The sequence below is a fragment of the Nicrophorus vespilloides genome, unplaced genomic scaffold (genome assembly GCF_001412225.1).
Source record: "Nicrophorus vespilloides isolate i.1.1-1 unplaced genomic scaffold, Nicve_v1.0, whole genome shotgun sequence".
In the NCBI taxonomy this organism is placed as follows: Eukaryota; Metazoa; Arthropoda; class Insecta; order Coleoptera; family Silphidae; genus Nicrophorus; species Nicrophorus vespilloides.
The window spans coordinates 269,411-294,819 of NW_017100099.1; the positions used below are offsets into that span (position 1 = coordinate 269,411).

The following is a 25,409-nucleotide window of genomic DNA, read 5'->3' on the forward strand; positions in this document are numbered from 1 at the left end:
TCTTTATATTAGATTACAGGCTACTATATTACAAGTATTATTAAAAATACTTGTATTAATACGAGTAATTTTTTGAAGAACTTTAACAAAGTTTGTAAGAAAGTTAGGCAACATTGTGTGCACCTTGTTTGTAAACATTCCATTGAAAATAAATGATTTCAACGATTCTAATACATACTATGATAACTAAACATCATAAACATGTATCATAATATTTCATAATACTATGTTTTCATTGAAAACATTAGATTTATCAAGTGGTTGAAGACATATGAGATTGGTCCAGTTCGGCTGTGCGCGCGGCGCCCTCGCACTGACGTATTGCGACTGTCAAAACCCGATGTATTTATAAAAGAGCTTGGCTATGGTTTGTTTAATCGAATGTTGAAATGTCGAGATTAAGGATTAGCCTGTGTTATTGTGCGGAATTCAGTCGATCCATGTGAGAATCGCGTACAAACGCCACATAACACCAATGACAATGTCCACGATGAGTGTTTCACTCACGGAATTATCAAACATATTCACAGTGATTGCAGTGATCCTATGTTTTTGTGCAATGCTCCTATACATCACAAGGTATGCATGGCATTTCTATAGGTAAATCTTCTTCGAATGTAATCTTTGTCACACTGAAATCTATCACCTCTGAACTGCTTACGTTCCCTAGACCGTAAGTTTGATGTAATAATTAGCGGAATCACTGTAGAAAAGGCAGTATATGTTTGTACAAGTGGCCTTTCTTTTTTTCCTCTTGTTTGTTGATGGTTCTTGTGGAAAGAGTAGTTTATTTACATTTAAAGTATAATTTAAAGTGGCTAGTTACGAAACTCGTCAGTGGACGTTTAGTTTTACCTGAAGAAAACAATTTCTAGTATGTTTTGGTCGTTTTTCATTTGTTATTGTTTTTTTTTAATATCTCAATAACACTTATTTTAGTGTTCAATTTTATTAATTATATTAAATTATGATTAGTCTACTGTAAAAAAAAGTATTTTTCTGTTTTTATTGTCATAAATAAATGTTCAAATTATACATTTACATAAATTTACACTTATTAATCAAAATTATTTATAAAAAATCTGTATCTTGTTACAGTTCAAATTAAATTTGAAATAATCTTCATAAAGTTATTTGCAATTTCCTGGTTAAAAAAAATAATCTTTATTGTAACAGTAAAAAAAACAAATTTAAACATTTTCATTCATAATAATAATAATAAAACAAAGAATATTTACTGCAAAATATATCTTTGTTATTTTGCACTTTAAAACTTATATTTAAGTCTAATCAATTTTAAAATAAAAAAAAAATCATAACGTTAAATTATTCAAGGATTTTTTTTTACTCAAATTATACGCAGGATTACCTTGATGTTATCGCAGTTTGCGATAACAAACACTATCACTGCAGTTAATTTGTGTTATCATGGATGTAGTACTTAAATAATTTAATAAATACATCATTAGTTATAAAATATTAATTAGTGCAGAAATACTGCAGACAATAGTATGTATGTATGTTCTTTGTATACAATAATTTTGACTTTGTTATATTAATTAACAGTTAATTATTTATAATTAGTAAAAACTGTATTAATTTAAAATGTTTAACTCTTTTTGCAATTACAATTCAATTGAAAAATCAACAACAAAAATCCAAAAAAAATAAAAATTCTCCGTTTTAATTTTTTTTTGGTTTAAATCTACTAATTACATTACTGATCATTTCATTACAATGATTTAATCAATCTACAAAGTAATCAAGTTTTTATTTAAACTTATCTATGTAATGTCTCATTATTTTAATGTGTTTATTTTTTTGTCATTATTAAGTAAATCTGATCTAATTTTGATTAAAAAAGTTCTTATGACAATACTGAATATAATTAAAACCGTAAAAAAATTTGAGAATACATACGAATAACATTATTTTTATATTCGTTGGAATTGCTGTGGATCTTTGTGTCTACAAAATTGAAAATAAACATCAAAGAGTAAATTAAATTCCTACTTTGCTTTTGCAATTTGTCTGCAACGTTATTATGGTTTCACGATATTCATCAAGTTGTGAAATATATACATAATAATGATGTTTACATTTACTGAATAAAGTACTTATTATATGTTTATTAGTTTTAAATTACAATTTTTTTTTTTAAATATTGCAAACATGTAATTACTTTAATTTAAATTTTAAATGTATATTTCATATATATAAGTAGAGAAGTATTTTTATTGCGTATTATATTGAATTTGTTCAATTATGAACTAAATTAGATTTGTTCTATGATTTTCATGAATATGATTTATTTTTGTATGTAAATTTGTCTATCATATTTCATTCTGATTATTATTCGTGTTGTTATGTAATTATATCAGTTTTTTAATGCGTATTATATTTTATATTTTAAATTGTTGGTTAAATTAATGATGGCCAAATGTATGATTTAGAAAAATACAATTTTTACCATTTTTAATTAAGAAAAATAGAAATGATTTATACTTGTTTGTTAATGTGTTTAACAGATTATCTCTAGTATTTTTCTCGTTTTATTTTTATTATTCATGTTGTTGTGAAATGCCAGAAGTTTTTTTTAATGAAAATTCTTTCTTTAATGCGTGTAGCAATTGAAATTTTAATTGGTTAGTTAAATTATAATTGATGTCGAAATATATAATTTGTATGAAGTTAATTTCCGTTTTTTATTTGATTATAAATACATAGAGAGAAGAAAAGACTATGGTATTTAATTTACTAATTGCAAAATCTGTTAATGGTTTTTTGATGACTTTTATAGCAATTGAAACATCAATTATGCGAAACAAATTAGTGTCGTTGTTAATTGATTCGTATCTAATAAAGTAGTCACATATATTATATAATTGTCAAAATTGTAGTAGAAAAATGTAGGTATCAGACAATTACAATTTAAAATTGTAAATTGACCATAAAGTGTTTACACTTCACTCTTTGAAGTAAGCAACAACAAACTAATAATTAGATAAATGCTTGCAACTGGTATAGTGGATTATAAAATCGACCTTTAGTCCCTCGGAATAGTCAATTAATAATTACGCCATTACCAATTGGTGAAAGGAGATACTTTTCCATTCGTTTTTGCTCTGCATTCTTAATAATTGAAGGAAAAATAATTATTTAAATTAATGTTTACGAATCGTTTTCCGCATTGGGTTGACATTCTGCTTAAGTTTCGTGAAGACTGTTTTTGTTGTTGTTGCAAATACTGATTGTGCAAATTAAATGTGCTTCTAATTTACAAATGAATCAAAACTGATTGGTAATTCAGAATATAAGAATTTTTTTTGTAGAGGAGAGGAAAACTTACATAAGGACCAAGGGTGGTGTCGTGGTACTGTGGGATTCTTACAGCACTAAAACCTCTCCTCTTCTTCGTCAGCATACATGACCTATATCACTGTACTACTCTGCTATGCTGATTGTCTTTGCCTGTTTGGCACTTCCCTTGCATCATGTTAGTGCTGGCCACTACTACCACTGTCATCGTAGATCTTCTGCAGCCTCCGTTTGTCTTCTTCTTTACTCAGTAGCACCTCTGTTATGCATGCTGCTACAATCTCCTTCTTTGCTGTAAAGTGCAGGTACTTGCCAAAGTATATAAGAATTGATTTATCAGACGAACAGTTTGGACTTCGTACAAATCGAAAAACGAACATTTTCGCGAAATATTTTTGGACAACAAGCACATGTTCGAATTACTGACACCGTAGCCACCAATTGGCGTTTCTTTTGGGAGCTAATGCTAGTAGTTATGTGAAGTTTCTTACATTGATGATTCGATAACGAACAATTCGGATAGTAAAAAAATGCTTTGTTCATTGAATGTTTTGATGAAATTTTTTACCTGCTTCTGCTTGTCTTCTTACAGAATATTTTCTGCATACATTTTATTGATTGACATTTTAAACCATTTAGCAACACTTGGTAATTCTGTTAAAAAGTTGAAGAACCCTGTGATGAGATCATTTTTATTAATACTTGAAGTTTTAAATGCTTCATCGAAGTAAACCAAAATGTATTTAAATGAAGAATAATTAAAAATAACTATTAAATATGCAACTTTAAAAATGAAATTATATCAAAATATTGCAATACTATAAATACATGTTTAATTCATTATCAATTTCCTCAATAATTTATATATTATTTCCTTGTTTTTCCTATACAAGATAATATTTTAACATTAAATACAGTAATTTATTTTATGAGTGTCTTCCTTCAACGTTTCACCACTTTTTCTTTATAAATTCTTGATTGGCAATTGAGTAACTTTATCAATGTTTTTTAAATTGAAACCTTGTGTCGAGACCATTTTTATAAGGATTTACAACATTTTGTAGTTGTCCATATTTGCTTTTGTGTGTTTTTGATTTAATATTTTTTAAGTTTTCATATTTATACTTAAATGACTTAAATTTATTTCATCAGTCAAAAACATTTTCTTTGCAATAATATTTATAATAATATAAAAATACCGGCAGAAAATCCTTTGATTTTTGAAATTATATATATATTTATTTTATTTTTGTTTTATTACTGTATATGTTTTTTTTTGAACGACTGATGCAATAAACATTATTTATAAAAAAATATGGATTGCTGCAAAGGGCTATTGACCATAGGTCTTTCTGCCATACTTAATTTATTTTCTTTAATGTTTATTCTAAATATACATATTTTAAGTAATTTAAATGTAAATTGTAATTTCATTCTGAACGATTTCCACTTTTAAATATTTTAATCACATTCATTAAACGAGTTTTACTTTGTTTATATCCTATTTTACTAACATTTTTTTTAATGTCAGTTCATTAAAATGAAAGTGTATAATTTAAAAAAATTATTAATTAACATTATTGTACACCATGTTTATTTAATCATTTGTTTAGTATGTCAGAGTTTTTGAAATCCATGGAACCCATGGAAATTTAGAACTTAATTTTCATACCTTAAAAATATGATGTTTTAAAATTGTAGATATTTGAGTTTTTGAGTAGAAAATAATAAAAAAAAATAAGTTAACGTTTTAATAAATAACTTTTTTTTCGTAGTGTTCGAATAATAAATTCTTAAATGTATACTAAGATTATCTATTTAAAACTAACATGGATTTTGTGAACTTTCTATGTATATGTACATTATTGAGTGATTACTTAGTGAAAGTTTTTTTCGATAATATACACATTCCTAGTAGTGCGATTAAATGGTAAGCAGAAATACTAAAGAAATACATTTGGAAAATAACACATAATATACTATAATTTCGTAAATTGCACAATACAATAACGTAAATTTGATTATATAGTAAAATAATCCTGTATAAACATTTGATTAATTAATGTATTTTCTCTCCCATTTAATAAATATAATTTTATCAATGATTTAAGTCATTTAGTATCCTCTAAAATGTCTGATTTCATATAATCAAACCATTAAGGGTTTACCCAATTATCTATTTTTCCCCCAAATGCGATTCTCATGTCGGAATTAAATAATCTTTGTGTTTTCCACAAAGTGGAACAAATACTTCCTTACTTCTTTCTTGGTATCTCTTTCTTCCATTACTTCCATTACGTTTCCAGTGATTGTTTTCAGCTTTTGTTTCGATTGCACTCTTTCCATAGACGAGTCTCAGGTTTTTACTTCCTTTGTTCCTCCACGTACCTTGTTTACTAGTTTTTTTTTCTTATACATTTCAAAAAGAAGGTGCAAATAATAGGATCATTTTTCTTGACATCTCGACCATAACACACGCGGATGATGTTGTTTTCGACCGTGTGTTGTCTGCGATGCAGTAAAGTGTTTTGTTGTAGTTGATGATGTTTTTTTTTCTTTACCTTAACATACACGACCCGCATTTATTCAAGATTCATTAGTTCGTAATTAAATCGGTGAATCATACTATTTTTGGCTCTGGTATGTTATTGATAATAACAACGCTTTAATATGACTTTGCTTCACCTTATTTATTATGTTAAATTCAATAATATTATTTACATTTGAACAGAATATTATTTTTTTATGTCGTTTTAATTTGATTCACAATCTGTTCATCAATGTGAACATTGAGTAAATTTAAGATCGCGGTTGACATTGGGTAGGTAATCTTTCCCAGTTACCATTAGGATAATTTTGATTTTTTAATTTATTGGTTGGCTGTCGTCTTGTAGGTTTACTTCAGTAGTATATTGATGCTCTGCGATTCCACTATTTCGTTTGACTGTGTATCTGCTGCTATTCTTAACACTGTCATTGTCCATCGACTTGGCTGAAGGTCCATATGCTGAACCTCATTCATTTGACTGTCCATCTGTGATGAACGGTGACCCTATTGCTGCAAGCACCGAGAGTGCTCACAAAGGGCCTGGTTTGACGACTTAACCATTCGGTTATCTTATGAATAATATAATTAAAGTTTTTTTATATATTACAAATATCGTTGCAATATCTGGATGTCAATATTAAACATGATACCATTTAGATAGTGGATATGTCTAGACATTGGTTAGATTTCGATAAATTGCAATATGAATTGCAGTAACGCACCTAAAGCGCTAAACTTGGTCTTACTGTATATCTGAACCTCATAATTATATCTCTACTGATGTCATATAATGTTGAAACAATTGCTGTTACTGTTAATGATTTATATTTCCTGTTTTATATTCAATAATTAACAAAATAATCCTTGATTAACGATTAATTAAAAAGTTTTATTTCATAAATGCCATTTTATTAATAATTTCCATGTAATTGTGCACAAGACCCATGGTCATCGGTTCCGTCAATATCGAGGACTACAAAAAGAGACTCATTAAATGAAAAAATAATAATTTTGTGTACATTTTTTTTTTAGAATTTATTTGTACTAAATTAAAATTTAGTTTGTTTTCAGTTTATAGTGAATCTGAAAGCTATTTTTGTTTTACAATGTTATTTATGGATATAATCTCACTCTTTAGTAACATTAATATCAATTAGTGCAGAAACGACGATTTCTTTGATATTAGTTTCATTGATTTGCAAAAAATAAGCTTCGGAAAATCGCCGTTTGCAATCTCGATGAATAATGTAGTTGCATAACATCATTGAACAATTGCAAATGTTGATGTAATATCCGGATTTGCAATAAACGTATATTTACTTTTATTTATATATTTTTCACGTATTTAATTAAATTCATATTATTTTATTTTCTATTAGTCCTGTGTAAACCCACAATTGAAGTCTTTCTGTTAAATTGATTGAACTTATTGATTTTTAATTAATGAATTGATTTGATTAATCATTGATTAATAAACACTTGAATAAACATAAACGTACTATAGATCGGATTATCAGTATGGATATATAATGTATTATGTCTTATAAATAATTTATTTTTTTCTATTTGACTATGTCATGTAATATTTTTTTTTATAGAAATTTTTTAATTACTTATTTATGTGTGATTACCAAACGCTTTCGGTTTTTCCTACCCAAATACTTTTTTTTTGATAAATTTGATGATAAGTACACTTTCTAATGCAGTACATATAAATAGTTTTGATTTAAAACAAAAACTAGTATTAGTTGGTATATAGTGGCCACATCATAGTCTTAGACATATATTCTTTGACTCCAACTTAGTTTCTCTTGTAAGTAGTACAGATTTATAAGTTACACTAGAAACAGCAATTCCTTGAAAATTTCACCACAAAGTAAATTTTAATTGTTTATCTTTTATACAGTAATGTCGCTTTTTGTGCGGTTTATTTTCATTTTAATTAGTTATTCGATTAGTCCGGTTTCAAACAGTCCGAGATATTGGGGAAATCAATTACTAAAATTAGAATTCCTTGTTGAAAAACAATAAATGCGAGAATTGCCTACATTGGTTTGAAAGTTGTTTGATGTCAATTAACTCGAAATAAATAAATACCTATAGTATTGCATTACATTATTCTTTACAGTTTATACATTCATTAGACGTTCCATGTTATTACATAAGTGTATATGCAAAGGTATGCCAATGTCAATTGACCTCAAATTCGTTAATCCACGATTACACTGTTCGCGCTTCGTAAACGAAATTGATTAAAGAAATACGAGAAATCTTGTATATTTATATTCAATTTGCAAGAAAACTGTCATCAACATGTAGTCGTTTTTGCACAAACAACAAAAAATATTCATTATTCTCAATACTCAAACTCTTAATATATTTTATTAATCAAGATAATTTTGTTTAGACATAATGTAATTAATATAAAACTATATTTTTTAATAGGTTTTAGTTCTTAATATTTAAATTAAGACTTTATGTAATAATGTAAAATAATGAACATTTAAATTGTTAATATATTTTTTTATTAGTTTTTTTTATTTATAAGATTTGTATTGCTAATATTTGAATTTAGACGAAATTTTACCAAAAATTAAACATTTTTTTTCGTCGTTCATATTTATTTTATTTTTTTCTTAATATATTAATTTAGAAAAAATAATATTAAATGATCTTGAAATAATAAATTTTCTTTTCAATAAATTTAAATAATTTTGTGTAGATCATTTTAAATATTCTTTCAAATGATTTTAGGAATGAAGAAGACAGTTTATTTAATTTATTTGTTTATATATATATAAATATTAATATATATGTCAATTATGTGATGTATCAAATTCTAAGTTATGTTTTGTTTTGTGCAGAAATATGATGGTATTGCGAGTGAATGGCGACGATATGGTCTTCCATCACGGTTCCCTCCATCAAGTCACAGCCCGAATTCCGCAAATGAACATGATGAAGGTTCACATTCCGTTCACATTTAAATTACTCGAAACATCCAAATCCACGTACTCTGGTGAGTTAGAAATTTTACGTACATAAATATTCATATTATTATACAAATATTTGATAAATTAAAGTATTGCATATTACTTGTTATTTTTATTGGGTCGTTACATAAGTCCGTTCGTATTTTAGTGTACACACGTTGACGCCCAATCGATGGTGATCAGTTAGTTGGGAGGGAATTTTTGATAATGATAGTTATAGTGTACACTTCTAGCTACATTTTAGTGTAAAGTTTATCACCTTGCTACATTTTCATGAAATAGAAGAAAAAAAATCGAGAATTTTAGACATTTCATGCTGTATTATTTTCGAAAAGGAAAGACGCAACTCAAGCGGCCAAAAAGTTATGCAATATCTAGAGGACATCTGCAACTACCGATCGAGTAATATAAAAGTGGTATCCCCGGTTCAGGAGTAATGAGTTCCAGCTTACAGATGAGAGTGCTCGAGACGGTAAAGAGATGGCAATATGAATTTTATTGAACGTTGGGTCATAGTGATAGAAAACAATGGACAAAAGGCTTTTATAATGTATATCTTTATGAATTTTTGTTTAAAAAAACGAACGAACTTATGTAACAACTCAATAGACCAATATGTTAAATCATATGTAATATGTGTATGTAATGTATTATTTCTGATGTAAAATATGCTTTTACATCAGAAATACATTAAGTTGTATTAATAAGGACTAGTTTATATGTAAATCTACCACTACACTAAACTAATTCATGAATTCTATCAAGTTTGGGTCATGCTGAGGAAATAAAGATGAGTTAAATTATATTTTTAAAATGGCAGTAAATTAATTATTTGAATGACCATAAGTTCATTTAAATCGCATAAAATAATTAAAAAGACATTTTATGTGTATATGACCCACGCAGTAAATTAAATACAAACATAAAATGACAGTCAGTCCTTCCATTTAAAATAATGTAATGAATGTTATCCATCCATGTGGATGTTGGCCCACTGTGAATAGTTGAGTGCTCCTACTAATTTGATCGTCGGATTTAATAACATTCTTTTGCGCAACGTATCAGTCCGTTGCGCTCATGCATATATTATACAATGATTTCAAAACTAGGAAACGAGAAAGGAAAGCAAAAAGGGTTTTTGTTTTTTCGTTATGTTATATAATGCAAGTGATAATTGTTTCGTTTCAAAATATTTGTGAAGAGAAATTTGTAACTGATGTACGTTAATTTTCACTGGTGGCAATCGAAATCCCGACAACCAGAATCCCGACTATATCATAATGTACAAAAATATTATTGTAGAATTTTTCGGTATAGTCGGGATTATGGTTGTCGGGATTTCAATGCAAATATGCAATCAATAATTGTTCAAACTAATATTAAATTATCTTATTTTTTATTATAATATGTGAATCATATATGTACATTTTCACATTAATTAAACTATTTGCTTTAACATTTTTTCTCTTAAATCCAATATTCAATCATCGTGATAAAGCAGAAATGTTCGCAGATCATTTTAGAACAATCTTAAACCACTTTCAGCTCAAGTCTCAACGGAAGAAGATAAGGAAGTTGAAGCTTATTTATCTTCTCCGTTTCAATTAGTAATGACTATAAAACCAAAAAGCCCAAAGGAAATAAAAACACATATTAGTAGTCAAATAAAGCCAAAAAAAACCACTAGATTTAGTAATTATTAATGTTAAAAATCATAATAATGGTAACTATCCACCGGGAAAGCTTATTTAATGTTAACCGCGTTTTGAAATTTACTCAATATTCACATTGATGAACAGATTGTCAATAAAATGATTACGACATGTTGGTGACATTTCAAAATATTTTAAATTTGCAATTTTTATTGCATTAGTGAATTCATATTGTTTTAATTTCGTCTTCAACAAATCAATTTTCGTTTTGTTTATGCAATCAAATAACTCATCTGACCTTAGATATGGACAATTTGTTATATCAGATTAATCTTTAAAATGTTCTTCTGATTTGAGTTAAATTTCACATAAATAAAGTTGAAAATTAAATGTAGATCTCGACGTTTCAGAGACTTTAATTATATTAATCAGAGATTAAACAAAAAGGTCGTTCCATTAGGTTAAACATGATTTGATCAAATATCTTTGAACTTCCTTACAAAATCTACAGAATGAACTATTTGAAATATATGCTCAATCGTATATTTTTCTGCCCATGGAATTTTGTTCAAGATTATAAAATTGAAAAAAATAATTAACTTCTATAAATAACAATTAAAAATTACTAACTAAATATAAATAATATTGAATATTGCTAATTTACTTAATTCTCATGTTAAATTTCTTTTTTATGCAATTCAAAAATATGTTTATTGCATTTAATGGATGTTCTGCAATAACTTTCAAATTCGATACGTATTGTTAATTGCGTGAAGCACTTATAAGAAATCGTTTGTGCGTGTTATGAAAAACATATAAATTAATAATAATGGTAGACTATAAATATTTTCTGCTGTTCTTTTATTTTATTTTACCGTTTAACTTATGCACTTCTATTTATGCGACTTCGCGTTTTTGTTCCAACAATCAATGGAGAAATATATAAAAATTACGTAATATTTTCTAATAAATTTGCGAACGACTGTTTGTAATTTGATAATATTCCATAATATTTGTTTTTGAATCGTAAGTGTTTGCATCGTGTCGATTGATTTATTTGCACATATTACAAAATAAATGTGTATTTTGTTACACAAATATAAAAACTCATTACGATCATTTCACATTAGATATTGCAATATTTTGTTGGTATTTCACCTTTAAATGTCATACTTATATTAATTTTACAAAATAATTTATTGACAATTAAATTTTTATTCCAAAACTGTCAACTTACAACCAAAGACATTCATTTAATTTGTCTTAAATATCATATCTTTATCATATACAAGTATTCTCCGACTTACGAACAAAATTCTAAAAGCTCTAACTTGTTACAAGGAGGTATATAGTTACAAAAAAAAATAACTGTCCAAACAAAAATTGATAACTTCTTTAATAAAATATAATATTATAAAAGTAAAAAACATGATAAAGTATGGTAAGATAAGTATATTTTGAAGTTTTTTTAATTCACCCGATTTACGAACAAATTCGACTTACGAACATTCATTTGGAACGGAACTAGTTCATAGGTCGGGGGATACCTGTATATTTAAATTTGTGGCATGAAGAAATTCTGATACTAGATAGATTTTTTTTTCTTGGCCAAGAAACTTTAAATCTGAAAAATATATTTTGGAGAATCTACAGTATTAAATTTAAAAGATTGTTATTGTTTAAGTTATAGACATTTGTGATTGTGAAACCAAAGCTGAAAAAAATGTGACATTGCGGCTGGAAAATCAATAAGTGTGTAACAAAATTTCTGTGCGCAACACCTATGTTATCATACATCAATCCTTATAAGTTGCATATATATTAGTAGTTGGAAATACCCGAATTATTTATATTTATACCAATACATTACATTGTTAAATATTGCTTTTGTTTATACATATTTACTCCTATAGAATATGTTAGTTTACAACTATTTTTTTGTAACCTTTATTTTATTCACAACTTGGCAATGAGTAGAATATCTTTGGGCAGTGGACAAAAAAGAAAATATAAACAGAAAAACAATATAAGAAGCATGGAGCGGAACGATTTCCCATTTCGGAAATCTTCCTATAAACAAATATAAATTTAACTAAAAAAAATAATTCAATGACAATAACCACCCAACTAAAAATTGATTTTGACGACACTATGAAACTTAAATAAAAATATTTACTCTAAAACTAACTTTTAGTTTCTAAAGGGGAGGTCGAGAGTGTTGTGACTCTTTAGTATGTGGGGGTGGTTTTCCAGTCTGTTCTGGTAACGGGCACTGAACTTGGGGATTTCACTCTTAACAGTGTTCATGTGGAGGTCGTTGTGTATCGTGTAGTTCGTCACGAACCAGGGGCCTGCACCAGGGGTTGGTACTTGGACTAGAAGCGTTGCAGGATCTCGTTGTTGGAATTGCTGGCTGTTCCCCAAAGCTGGATGCCGTACGTCCACACAGGCTTCAGCACTGTATTGTAAATTAATAGTTTGTTGTCGAGGGATAGTGGAGATCTTTTGCCGATCAGCCAGTACAATTTTGCGAACTTGATACCCAGTTGCTTCCTTTTGGTTGCGATGTGCTTCTTCCACGTGAGTCGGCGATCCAAGAACAAGCCCAAGTATTTGGCATCGTCGGCTTGCGGGATGATTTTGCTGTTCAGTGTGACCGGGGGTCAGGTTCTCTTTTTGAGGGTGAAGGTGACATGGCTGGATTTGGTTTCGTTGACTTTCATCCGCCACTTCCTGAGCTACCCCTGGCACGCGTCGAGATGACTCTGGAGTCCACGCACAGCAATAACCGGATCCTCGTTGGACGACAGGATCGCGACGTCATCGGCGTAGGTAGCTATAGTGGTTTCCTGGGATGTCGGCAGGTCGCATGTAAATAAGTTATACAACACCGGTCCCAAGATACTTCCCTGCGGCACGCCCGATTCGATTGGATTTAGCTGGGTTACCTCACCGTCCATCTTCACTTGGAAGAATCTATCACACAAAAACGACTTTAAAAATAACTAAATTATTTTCTGAATTTGTGAATATTAGAATATACTATTACAAATTTTATATATAACACCTCACTCAATAAAATCGATATGATTTTTAAGAAGTGCCAACTTTCGGACGTGTGTTAATAAACTATTACTTTTTGATGGAAAAAAAAATACCGTTCAAGCAACGCAATGGCTTGATAAGTATAATGGGGATTCTTCTCCGTCGAGACAAATGGTATAGACGTGGTTTGCTGATTTTAAACGCGGTCGTACAGGCACAAATGATGGTGAACGCGCTCTGGTCGCCCAAGTTACGCAATTGTTACAAAAAACATAAAAAAGTCCACAAAATGGTTTTCGCCGATTGTAAATTGATGTTGTGTGATTCACCATTTTTCAAGAACATTTGATCATGAGAAATCTTTGTTCGAAATGGGTACCGCTCAAAGTGGACCAAAAACAACAACGAGTTGATGATTCCGAGCGTTGTTTGGAGCTGTTCAAGCGAAATAAAAAGGATTTTTTCATGCGATATGTAACATTTGATGAAACCTGGATCCACCACTACACTCAAGAGCCAAATCGGTCGTCAGCTGAGTGGATAGCAAAGGGTGAAAGCCGTATTTTGAGGCCAAAGCTAAATCGTTCTACAAGAAAGGTATCGAAATGTTAGACAAGCGTTGGTATGAATATATCACTCTTGTAGGAGACAATGTTTATGAATAAAGTTGAATATTGCCCAAAAGTTGTTGTTTTATTAGTTATTCTACGAACTTATTGAGTGAGGTTTCATATTGAATATTGTGAAATAATTTACATTATGTAGATGCCTAGAGATCAAATTTCAACGCTTTGCTTTTTTTTTAAATAATTGTTGGAATTTTTATCTCGTATCTCTCGTTCAGTAAAAATATCAACTAGTTTTGTAGCAATAACAATTACTATTATAATTGTACGCTGACTGCGATTTATGATCATTGTCATTTATACTAGTAATTGCGTGCAATTTTTATTATTTACTTCTACATTTTTATTGGCTATAATTTGGGCCAATTATTTTTTAGTTTTTACATGATTCAAGATAATTTATTAATAGTTTTTTATTAAATGAATAATCATATTTATCGATCCATAGAAATGGAGAAAACATAATGTTAAATGTTAATGTGAAATATAATAAAAAAATTATATCACTAAATGAAACATTTTCTATAGCCCACAAATAGGAATTACTCTGAAAAAATAATAGATTGTTAAATATTATTTTTGTTTATATATGTTTCTTGGTATGCAATGTGTTACTTTTCAACTATATTTTTTTGAACTCGCAAATTTCCAATATGCTCTTGTCAATATATTCGAAAGATTAATTTATAATAAACACGTATATTTGCATTAAAAATTAACATTATTTTGAGCAGTTTTCTTATGAAAAAATATGCAATTCTCGTTTAGCACTTGCGATTGCAAAACAATGACAAACTTTCCTGCATGCACTCAACAGCAGAATGTCATAACTGCCATACAAACACATTTTTTCCGGGTAAATTTGCGTGCAGTTATGTAAAGGACATACATTTACTATAAAAACATCGGTCCTTTTAGTTCTTTGTACATTTTTCACGAAATTATGTGTCGTGTGTGTAAACACTTACATTCGTTACATATATAAATGTTTCGTGCGGATGTTTAAATAAATTGTTCAAGTTTGCATATTCTGATTATAATTCAAGTATAGCAATGTCTCGTATAGTTTAAGGACTTCGAGGACTTTAAAACTGCATAAACATAAGCAACACAAAAAGAGTTTTGACTGTGTAGATTTATTCGCTTTGAAGGAAAACCTCACCAGAGAGCAGTAACTGCTTAATATCCTGCTCATCTACATCTCAAACAAGCAAATATTCGAGAAGCACTGCGCTACGTTTTCGGGAATAATTGTATTATGTACGAATTAATGAAATACAAAGCAAACTGCGTTATATAAATTTTCACCAAAATGATTGTCATTTATTAATTAGTTTGTTTATTTTGTGGATGAGCTGTACATCTTGGAAAAATTATTACAATTTTTTAAATAATATGATACATTGTCTGTCTAGTAATCTAGTATTCGACTTTGACTACTGGTATCTATAAAAAAAACTAGACTCTTACATCCTGCTGATTAATTTGAAATGAACATTTTGGTATTCTAAAGAAGCAATTTCAGCTGAAAATATGTTATCAGTAATACTACATAAGTGTCCATCAATCCGTTTGAAAAGAGGCTCTTGGGCACAAGGCAATTTTCCGCTTCTATTGAGGTAAAAGGCCACTAACGGTATCCGATTGGTAAATCGATAATTTCGCAATGCATCGGCCTGGGGTTTCTCAACGTCTCATCGAAGGCCTCAAAGAGACACAGAACAATTAACCAGTTTAATTTATTAACAATGGCACATAGTTAACAGTGATGAGTGTGCGGATAAAGTGGAACCGGGTTCACTTTTCAAGAAACGCACGTCCTCTTCGTAATCGAATCACGATCACCGATACCCGATTGTATATTAATGTCAATGTCGGCGGTTGTTGCTAAACCGCTTATCCTTTCCGAACACGTAAAGATGAGCTTCTTTATTTACTTGTCTCTTCATTCGCATTATTTCCAGGGCAAGGATCCTTGCCGCTCGATGCCTACGTCGTCTGAAAAGGGAACGTTTTATTGTCATAAAAGTAATGGTACTTATTCAATTGCGAAACTCGATATTCCCATAGATGGATTATAGGACAATGACTACATACATTACTGAATATTATATTAGAACGTTTTATCTGAAAATTAGATAATATATATTGATACATTGTTTCTTAGTAATAAAAGGTCAATGACCACAATATCAAAATCACGGACTGTTTAAAATCGGACTAAAAGGAACTAAATATACACTAAAATAAACCGCACAAAAAGAGACTTTGCTATATTAACCCTTTAAGTGATTATGTCGTATATATTCGTCATGGTTTATTGTTTTGCGTAGCGCTTATGACGAATATATTCGCACAATAATTCATAAATAAATACACTAGCAACAAAAAAACATCATCATACAATGCATCAATGCGCTTAAAGGGTTAAACTGATCATTTGTGTATAAAAATAATATGTATTATTTTATTAGAATTTATTTTTATTTTGCCAGAAAAAGAACTATTGACAGATGTATTTCCTTATAATTATGATAATTACTTTATTCGTGTTAATTGCTATTATTTGGTAAACAGTAGTAATACCGTTTATGTTATGTTAAATTTAATTCAAAATATTATATAATTATTACTTGTAATGATAATATGTTACCTCCTTCGATATACATTTGAATGTACATAACTCATTAGTTTCCATTTACTCATTGCTTTGCATAATTTATTTTATTGTTTTAAATCTGCATAGTTCTTTGTATGGTAAGCAATAATGACTTTGTAATAAACTTATTATCGATAAATGCATTGTTATTATGGTTTTTCTATACATTTTTTTGTAATATCCGACGTATCTTTATAATTACTATTGCGTATTTTGATTTTAACAGAACTAGTTATGACATAGTTTCCAGTGAACATCTGAAATGAAATAATCACTAATTAATATTTTTCTCACCTATCCTACAAAATAAAAAGGTGTTCCGTGAAAATTTAAGGATTTAAGAAGTGTTCCGAGAAGTTCGGGAAACCCTGAGTTATGAGATCTTTAACTTCAAAGTCTATCAAAGATAGTATGTAATGTTATGTTTGATGAAGGTTAAACTAATTATTCTTAATTTTCATCTTTTACTTGTCATTGTAATTTTACTGGTAGATCGCGATCACTAAGTAGAAAACTCGATTACTAGGATAAAGATGTTGGCCGCTCCTGCTTTACTATATGTAATGCTAGGTAATTTGTTGAAAAGCTATTTTTCTTACTATGTCAATTTATTAAACGTTCTAAATGTGCCAAGACTTCTCCAAAACATAAATCTTTCTATATAGTATTATTTCAGTTTAGTATATTAAATCTGTTGTTATTATCATAATTATTTACATCAATCAAGATGCAGATTAATGATGAATACATCTTGAAGTGAAGTTAATTTATATAAATTTAATTAGTCGATTAATTCATACTAATTCCGAATTTTATAATGTACTAATGTTAGAAAACCAGTATAATTCACAGACATTTTTTTTTGGAATATTATTTTCTTATAAACCTAACCTAGTACAAAAAATACTTTTAGTCATTTAATCTATCTCAATAATGTCAATTTGAAATTCTTATTATATGAATAAAGATTAATAAAATAATTAATAAATTATATTCTAAATTAATGTAAATACTTATTAATGTTAATATTTTTTGAATTACAGAAATAAAAAGAACAAAATAAATGTATATATATAATTTCAAAAAATAGTCATCTGAATCAAAGGGACTTTAAATTATTTCTTTCAAATTCAAATTGTATTAAATTAAATAATGAGAAATATACAAAACTTCTTGAACTATCTATTTTAGATTTAGGTAATTGCATTTACAGGAGTATTGGTTTGTAATGAATCTATTAAAAAAATATATTTTGGTTTTATCGAGTTTTATATCCAAATAATTATAGTTGTGCAATAAAGCTATATAGTACTCAATTGCATGTTAGGAAATATATTTTATGAAATTAAAAATAATTTTGTAGATTTTTGAAATATTAAAATGTATTATAACCATTACTAAAAGATTACTTTTATGATATTTTTTGATTTAGCTAGTCTTCTTCCCTGAATACTCTCGTTATGTAATAAAACTGCACATTTCACAATCGCATGTTGAGAAATACGAATTTTTTTTTCACATTCGATTCTGTTGATCCAGCTAAACCCGGTGAACGGAGAATTTCTAATTTCACAAATTCATATGCAACAACAAAAAAAATATGAAAGAAATAAAGGCGGCTTCTCTAAATTTTTCGCAATGCTCCCCCCTAATGGAACGGATAACGAGAGCGTAAGCATAACAATGCACACAATCCAAACACGAAGGAGACAGCTCGATCTTTGATAGATCGATCATCTCGCTCTCACTCTAAGCATACATACCGAAAGAATGGCTCTGTTCTATCGGAGATGCAGTTTCACTTTCTATAAAATACACGCCGGTCCGCGGCAGTTACGCCGGCAACGCTCGTTACGTAACCGGTGACCGCAATTTTGCAATTCTCGCACGGGTACTGTGCCTGACTTTTGCCTCTTAGGTGTCGAGAAGCTTGAAAAAGGTTTATCTCCGAAAGGGAAATAAACGTGAAGGAACTGGGTCTCTCTTATTGAAAGATGAAGGAGGTAGACGGTTTAGTTTGAATACATGAACGGAATCAATGATAAATATGTTGTAAATGCATGCATCTAGTTTCTAACGAGAACACGTAGCGTATACTTCTGTCGTACAATTTGGCGTTGCATAATTAATGTGCAATTAGTAATGTAGGTCGTAGTAAAACTAGCTCCTGGGCGGTCTACAAAAGAAGATTAGTATTCCGATTCGAATAATAGAATAGGCGACAAATTATCAAACAGATGAAATCAACCAATAATTCACAAGGTCACATTTATAATTCCTCTAATGACCATTCCTCTGTTTGAATATTATAACTTATGATGAATTATTCATAAAAAGTAATTTCAGTGGAAATAACCAATAACCCTCTGTATAATATTCAATAAATATTAAAATAATAATCTTTATTGCAATAAAAAAACATTTCTATTCAATTTCAATAAATATTTTTAATTATTTATGTTTAAATCATAAAAATGTTGACTCTTTGACGTAAGATGACAGTTGTTGCGGACCCTTATGTTGTGAAACGCTGATCTAATACTCTTTTTCCATGTTTGTTGCTATAGTTATACTACTTAATATAGTACAATTTTGCTATTTTAATATTACGTTTTTATTGTAATTTACTGCATAGTTTAGCTTCAATTTATTTTTGAAATATTTTGTATTTTTAATCTCTAAAGAAATGTGAATCACAATGTATTACAATTTTGGATTAATGTTCTTCTATGTTATTTTAATTAACTTTTTCAGGGCAAAATATTATATAGGAAATGTATGGGAAAGAGGAATTATCCTTTAATTTGGTTGGTATGTCTATGGATGAATCTTGACCTATACCATCCGATGTTGATTCAGTTGTCTAGAAAATTATGTTTTATAAATTTAATTATTAGTAAATACTTGCATGCATTTTAGGTAAATATAAAATGGGACAGCACCAGAACGTTACAGAAATTAGAAAGACCTTTCGAAAGCAAAATCAATAATTGATTGGCGGCTTATGTAACAGGTTTAGAAGTTGCGTTTCACTGTCAATTATCGGCCAACTCAAATGCGTTAAATTTTAATTATCGATTATACATTTTGCGCTACACCAGTAATTGTAATAACTCGTCTATGAATTAATGATTAGTTCCAAAATTAATTATCACTTGTATTTTTTTATATCTATTTCCTCCGAAAACTTTAATTACGAATTGTATGTCTTAATCGCATTTCCATAATTGCCGGAGGAAATGCGACCTAATTGCAGCATTGTGTTCTAATGCGTTTCATTGTCATACTTGTTTATACATATATAAGTCACGTTATTTGTCCTGGGAATAGATGTTATGTTAATTCAACTACATTGCTCTACGTGATCATAAATAAAACGATGTTTTAATGTCACATCATATGTAAACTTATTTAGTGGCGCGCGTTTTCAGGCATTATCAAGATAATAAAGCTGCTTTACTTCATTTAGGTGGATGAATGTCTGCGGTAAGCAGACTGGTGCTAAGAGTGCTGTACGCTGCTCCAGTATGGGAAGAAGCGATGAAGGAGAAGCATAGGGGAGCAATATGGGTCTGAAGCGTATACTGAACAATCTCCCGAGATGCAGTTCAAATAATTGCTGGCATGCCACCAATCGAATTTCTAGCCAGAGAGATGCGAGAGGCAGAGAGGGGCTAGACTGTTGGAAAAGTGGCAGAAAAAATGGGATAGCTCACAGAAGGGAGCCTGGACTAGACGCTTAAACCCAGAAATAGGACCTTGAATTTCCAGAAAACACGGCTAGACAACATTCCATCTGAGCCAAGCGCTTTCCGGGCACGGGTGCTTCAGCAAGTACCTGTACTTTATAGCAAGGAAGGAGAACGAAAAGCTGGTGCTGGTATTGTGAAGAAGAAGCCCAGAACACAGGTTCTTTGGATGCTGCAGATGGGTGACGCTGAAGAGCCGAGAGAAGTGGGACATCATCACAAGTTATATAGCAGGGGTGTTGTCTATTAAAGAAAATGATGAGCGAAGGATGGAGAGAGAAAGGGTAGAAAGTGATAGTGGACACACTGCATTGCAGATAGAGGTTTTAGTACTGTAAGAATCCCACAGTACCACGATTCCACCCGTGATCCCTAGATAAGGTTTCCTCTTCTCTACAGAAAAAAAGGAAAGGTGTTTGAATGTGTTAATTGCAATATCCTTGTGTAAACTGCATGTTTTTCTATTCCAAATGCTACTGGATATTTCGCAAGGAACAACGAAAAATAAGAAATATGGCCTTGCGTTAGGAAAAACTAAAAAAAATGCTTATTCAAAGGATATTGCATTGTAATTGTGCTGTAAACGGAGGCAATGAGCGTTAGGTTGTTTTTTTTTTCATATACATTACAAATTACACAGTGACTATATTTTAATTTTTAATATTACGCTATATTATGACATGGAATTAGGCACACTTTTTTATGCGTTCTACATTTATTTTACGTACTTAAATCTGAGGAATTGCAACATTGATTGTGCAATGTATGATTAGGGTAACATGTTCGGAATGTTGTCCGCAAGCAAATTGTTTGCAAAACTGAAATTTGCTTAAAACTTTGTAAATATTATTAGTAAATTAACTCGCGGTTGACACATTTCACTTAGTTATATAATTGTAATGGACAGTGCAGGTGTTAATCACCTCTTAGAGATATATTTAGAGGTTTTAAACGTTGCAGTTGTTGGGTTATTGTAGCCAAATGTGCTACAGTTTCATTATAAATTATCAGTACGATGTTTGATCTAAATTGATTTAACCTGGAAAAAACTTTAGTAATGCTCTTATTTGCGTGCGATATATACTAGATAGAAATTAGCCCAAAACCTAGGAAATGTTTGACGTCCGCTGTTTTGAATTTTTTGTAATGTATTAATTAATATACAAAATGAATACAAAAAAAATATTATACTTCTTCACTTAGAAATGATTTCTGCATCATTTTATATTTACGAGATAGACGATTCTATATGCGTTAAAGATAATTGATTCTATTTAAGTCATAGATAATTGATGTTCCTAAATTTCATTTTTTTTGGTAGTTCTTTCAACGTTAAACCTCTAATTAGATAACATCCTGTAGCTTCATTTGTTTTATTTCGTAAGTGAGGTATATTATTTGAGACCTATCTGGTTTATTAATTAGGAACATCTGGAATTGTGTTTGTCAATTACTTTTACATGTTTTTTTTCACATAACGAGAAAATAAAAGTTATTGAAATGTTATTGATGATTTTTCAAGGATATAAGAGTTCAGAAAATTTGTCATTGTATCCATCATCATATATTTGCAAAATGTGATTTTAATTAATCGAATTAAACTCTTGATTTCAATAAAAACAAATTTTTGTCGATTTGAAAAATGACTTGGAAAAAAAATTGAAAATCATCAATTACTGCAAGTTTTTTAATTATCTTTAATTGAAATATATCATTTCAATAATTACATAAGTATTTATATTTACTCGACACAATTATATATATCTACTTTACTATACTTTAGTATATATTTGTAGAATTATAAGAATTGTCAATAGTTATTGTTATTTTTTAAATTATTTCGATAAATATTAATATTTCTAAAAAATAGAAACTATGTGATCGCAACTGTGACTTATCTAAGTCAAAACGTAGGAGAGATAAATTAGAATACAATTGCTGAATATTTAATGGTTCGCGGTACAAGAGACGTTGTACGTCCATTTTATGTAACCAAAATGCAGATAATTACAGAATGTATGTATCCATTGTTTGGTTGTACGTAATTCAATTGTTTCATTTTCTTTCGGTATTCTTTGTTTATAATTTATTTTAATTGCCAATTATTGAAAATAATTTTTATATATACAATTTTGTTAATCATCAATAAATGTTTTTCTTTCTTACATAATTTTACAAAATAAAAAATTATTATATAATTGATAAAGATGATTTCGTTAAAAAAAATGTTTTTCTGTTAGTAACAATTATGTTTTCTTTGATTTCAGAACTTCAGTATAGCGTGTCCAGCCAAGTGCGATACCGCATGCACGTTTATTGGGGCGTGAATATTAAAGAACTGCACGTGTGCCTCTGGCGTCCCTGGGCTGCGCTGAAGGAACTTTGTCAGAATGGTACCCTCCTAAACGATCATTATCAACAGCCAGGACCACAATTACAGTAAGGAACGATGTTTAATGTATTCATATTTAGGAAACCAGTAATTCAGGATAATTGTAGGGACCAAAACGTCACTTAATTATTTATCGTGAATACAAGAAGCATAATTATGTAATTACTATAATTACATTTAAAACATTATGTTTATGTCTTGAATAAATGTAAAAGAAGCTTTTTTTCATATTTATTCGTCAACAAAACTAGAAATATTCTTCATTACTGATGATCTATTTTTTATGTTTGGTCGTATTTTTTTATAATGTATGGTACTAAATTTGGTTGAATTTTGTTTAAATTGCTTCATAATAAATAAAAATATTATGACGTTTCTAAAAATAGCACATCAATTATCTTCATTAAAATTAATAACTGAATAAAAAAAAACTTTCTATTTCGCAGCAAAGGCCCGCATTCTGATGAGATAATCAAATTGAGCCTGCCGGCACCGTTGGATCTGGGCACACCTCCGAGACTCTGCTATCCCGTGGTCATCTTCTTGCTGAGAGTCGACAACGAGGGCGACGTTCATCCGGATGAAACCGTGACTTAGCCTCCTCGCCTATCTATCAGAACTCCGTAGAACTTTCAATTGTTTTTGTTTTTCTAGGTCGCCCTAATCAATGTAGTTCACATAAAGGATTCCGTATGCACGCTACCCACCAGTATTTTAGCTCAATACTTGAAACAGGCTAACGGACAGTTGTCCTGTTTAAAAGTAAGACATGTCCGTTTGTTCCGTTGTTTCGCAGTTCTGAACATTTGTTTTTCTTTCAGCAACTTTACCTCGCCACCGGGAATCCCGGCAACTACGACGAGGATAATCACATACCTCTGGCATTGGCCGAACCCGTGAACGGCGATGCGACGATGGGTCAGACCATAGTTTGTCCGACGTCCGATGATTCCGCGATTTGGAATTCGTCCGGTGAACAGCTCTGCGTTGTATGCCAGTATTTCCCTTTGTCTCGCGCATTACTTCCATGCAGGTAGATTGAGATGAGTATTTTTAGGATTATTTATTGATACTAATCCGCATTTCAGACATACTTGCATATGCGCCAGTTGCTTCGACAAACTGGACAGATGTCCGATGTGCAGAGGTTCGATTAAAAGCTACTTCTGTATTCGCGGCGAAGAGTATATGCCACCAATACAGTCGATGCCCAAGAATCCGCAAGAACAACACGGTCACCTTTACAATTGGCTGGACAGCCTGAACGATGCCCTCATTGATTTCTTGGGTTTTCAGCGGTAACACCCTCGACTTTGAACTCGCCTACAGATTGTTATGATTAATATTATTATCCTTACTATACTACTAACTGTTACCAGCGTCGAAGAGAAGAAGGTCGCCAACATATTCATTAATAATATATATGTATATTGTAAACTTAGATTGATCGATGAGTGAACTGAACGGCATTATGGAATGGATCAGGTTAGGTTGTGATCGATTTGAAACTATACTCATTTTTTTTTGTAATTTACAATTATTGCTATTAATAGTCAATATTTGCTATTTTCTTGTCCCTCCCTATATTATATTTTATTAGGTACATACGTATGTTTATTTTTATTTAAAATACTTTTAGTTTTACAAAAATAAGAAATTCATATTTCGTTTGTTTGTTTATTTTTTTTTGTAAGAGAGCTATATTTGTTTTACCGCAATTATTATTTTGTGTATATTTTTAATAGGAATTATTTATCTGACTACTATACTGTGATAATTGATACAATGTAAATAAAGTTGATATATATTATAAAATAAAACGTTCCTTTACATCCTACAAAAAATTTAAAGCGATATTATTTTAGATATTGCACTTCGAGTATGCTTCTTGGCTCATTGGGCATTGACCAAAGCCACTATAGAATCAATAATAGAATTACACTAGTCGGTTTGATTATAACCGTTCTTTCATTAAATATTCAACTATGTAGTTGAAATATTTCCCAGTTTGTGTCAAATAGCATACACTAAGCCTGGGGTTCTCATACACTATGTCCGTGGGTAAGAAAATTATTTAGTAATTAATTAGAATGTACTATACATTTACCGTAATTTTAGAATACAAAATGTTCGAGTGCCCCTGCTTTAAGTTATAACTCGTTATAACAAAAGCAATAATACGTACATGGCAATTTACATGAAACTAACATAATGTTCGTAGGAACGTACAATAATCACACGTAAAATTAAATTGTATTTTTAATATCTTTTGAAGGATTTATCTGGCTTTATATAAAAATACATCATGATAACACTAAGAAAATGTCTAGCATATGATGCCAGGAGAACGCCCGACCTCCAAAATGTACGTTCGTATGAACGCACTGCGAACAAATAGACACGTTAGAGTTACGATATGAACGTTAA

General features: G+C 29.7%; 1 protein-coding gene across 2 annotated transcripts; it reads left to right on the forward strand.

Moving 5' to 3' along the window:
- Positions 1–342: 342 nt before the first annotated feature.
- LOC108567906 (cell growth regulator with RING finger domain protein 1-like) lies at positions 343–24,585 on the forward strand. Of its 2 annotated transcripts, none has more exons than XM_017928682.1 (7): positions 343–600; positions 8,731–8,885; positions 22,858–23,029; positions 23,429–23,570; positions 23,637–23,744; positions 23,804–24,015; positions 24,071–24,585. In XM_017928682.1, the coding sequence occupies exons 1-7, from the start codon at positions 476–478 to the stop codon at positions 24,282–24,284; spliced, it is 1,128 nt and encodes a 375-aa protein (XP_017784171.1). In that variant the 5' UTR covers positions 343–475; the 3' UTR covers positions 24,285–24,585. The 2 variants fall into 2 exon arrangements, with proteins under 2 accessions (XP_017784171.1, XP_017784172.1); XM_017928683.1 differs by having other exon boundaries at positions 476–579; positions 24,071–24,284.
- The last annotated feature ends 824 nt before the right edge of the window (positions 24,586–25,409 follow it).

What these genes read in the sequence shown, in the direction of transcription:
- LOC108567906 (XM_017928682.1), top strand. Translation starts at nt 476, where the DNA reads ATGACAATGTCCACGATGAGTGTTTCACTCACGGAATTATCAAACATA. An exon ending in ATCCAAATCCACGTACTCTG is followed by an intron (nt 8,886 to 22,857) that starts GTGAGTTAGAAA and finishes CTTTGATTTCAG; the next exon opens with AACTTCAGTATAGCGTGTCC. An exon ending in CAGCCAGGACCACAATTACA is followed by an intron (nt 23,030 to 23,428) that starts GTAAGGAACGAT and finishes TCTATTTCGCAG; the next exon opens with CAAAGGCCCGCATTCTGATG.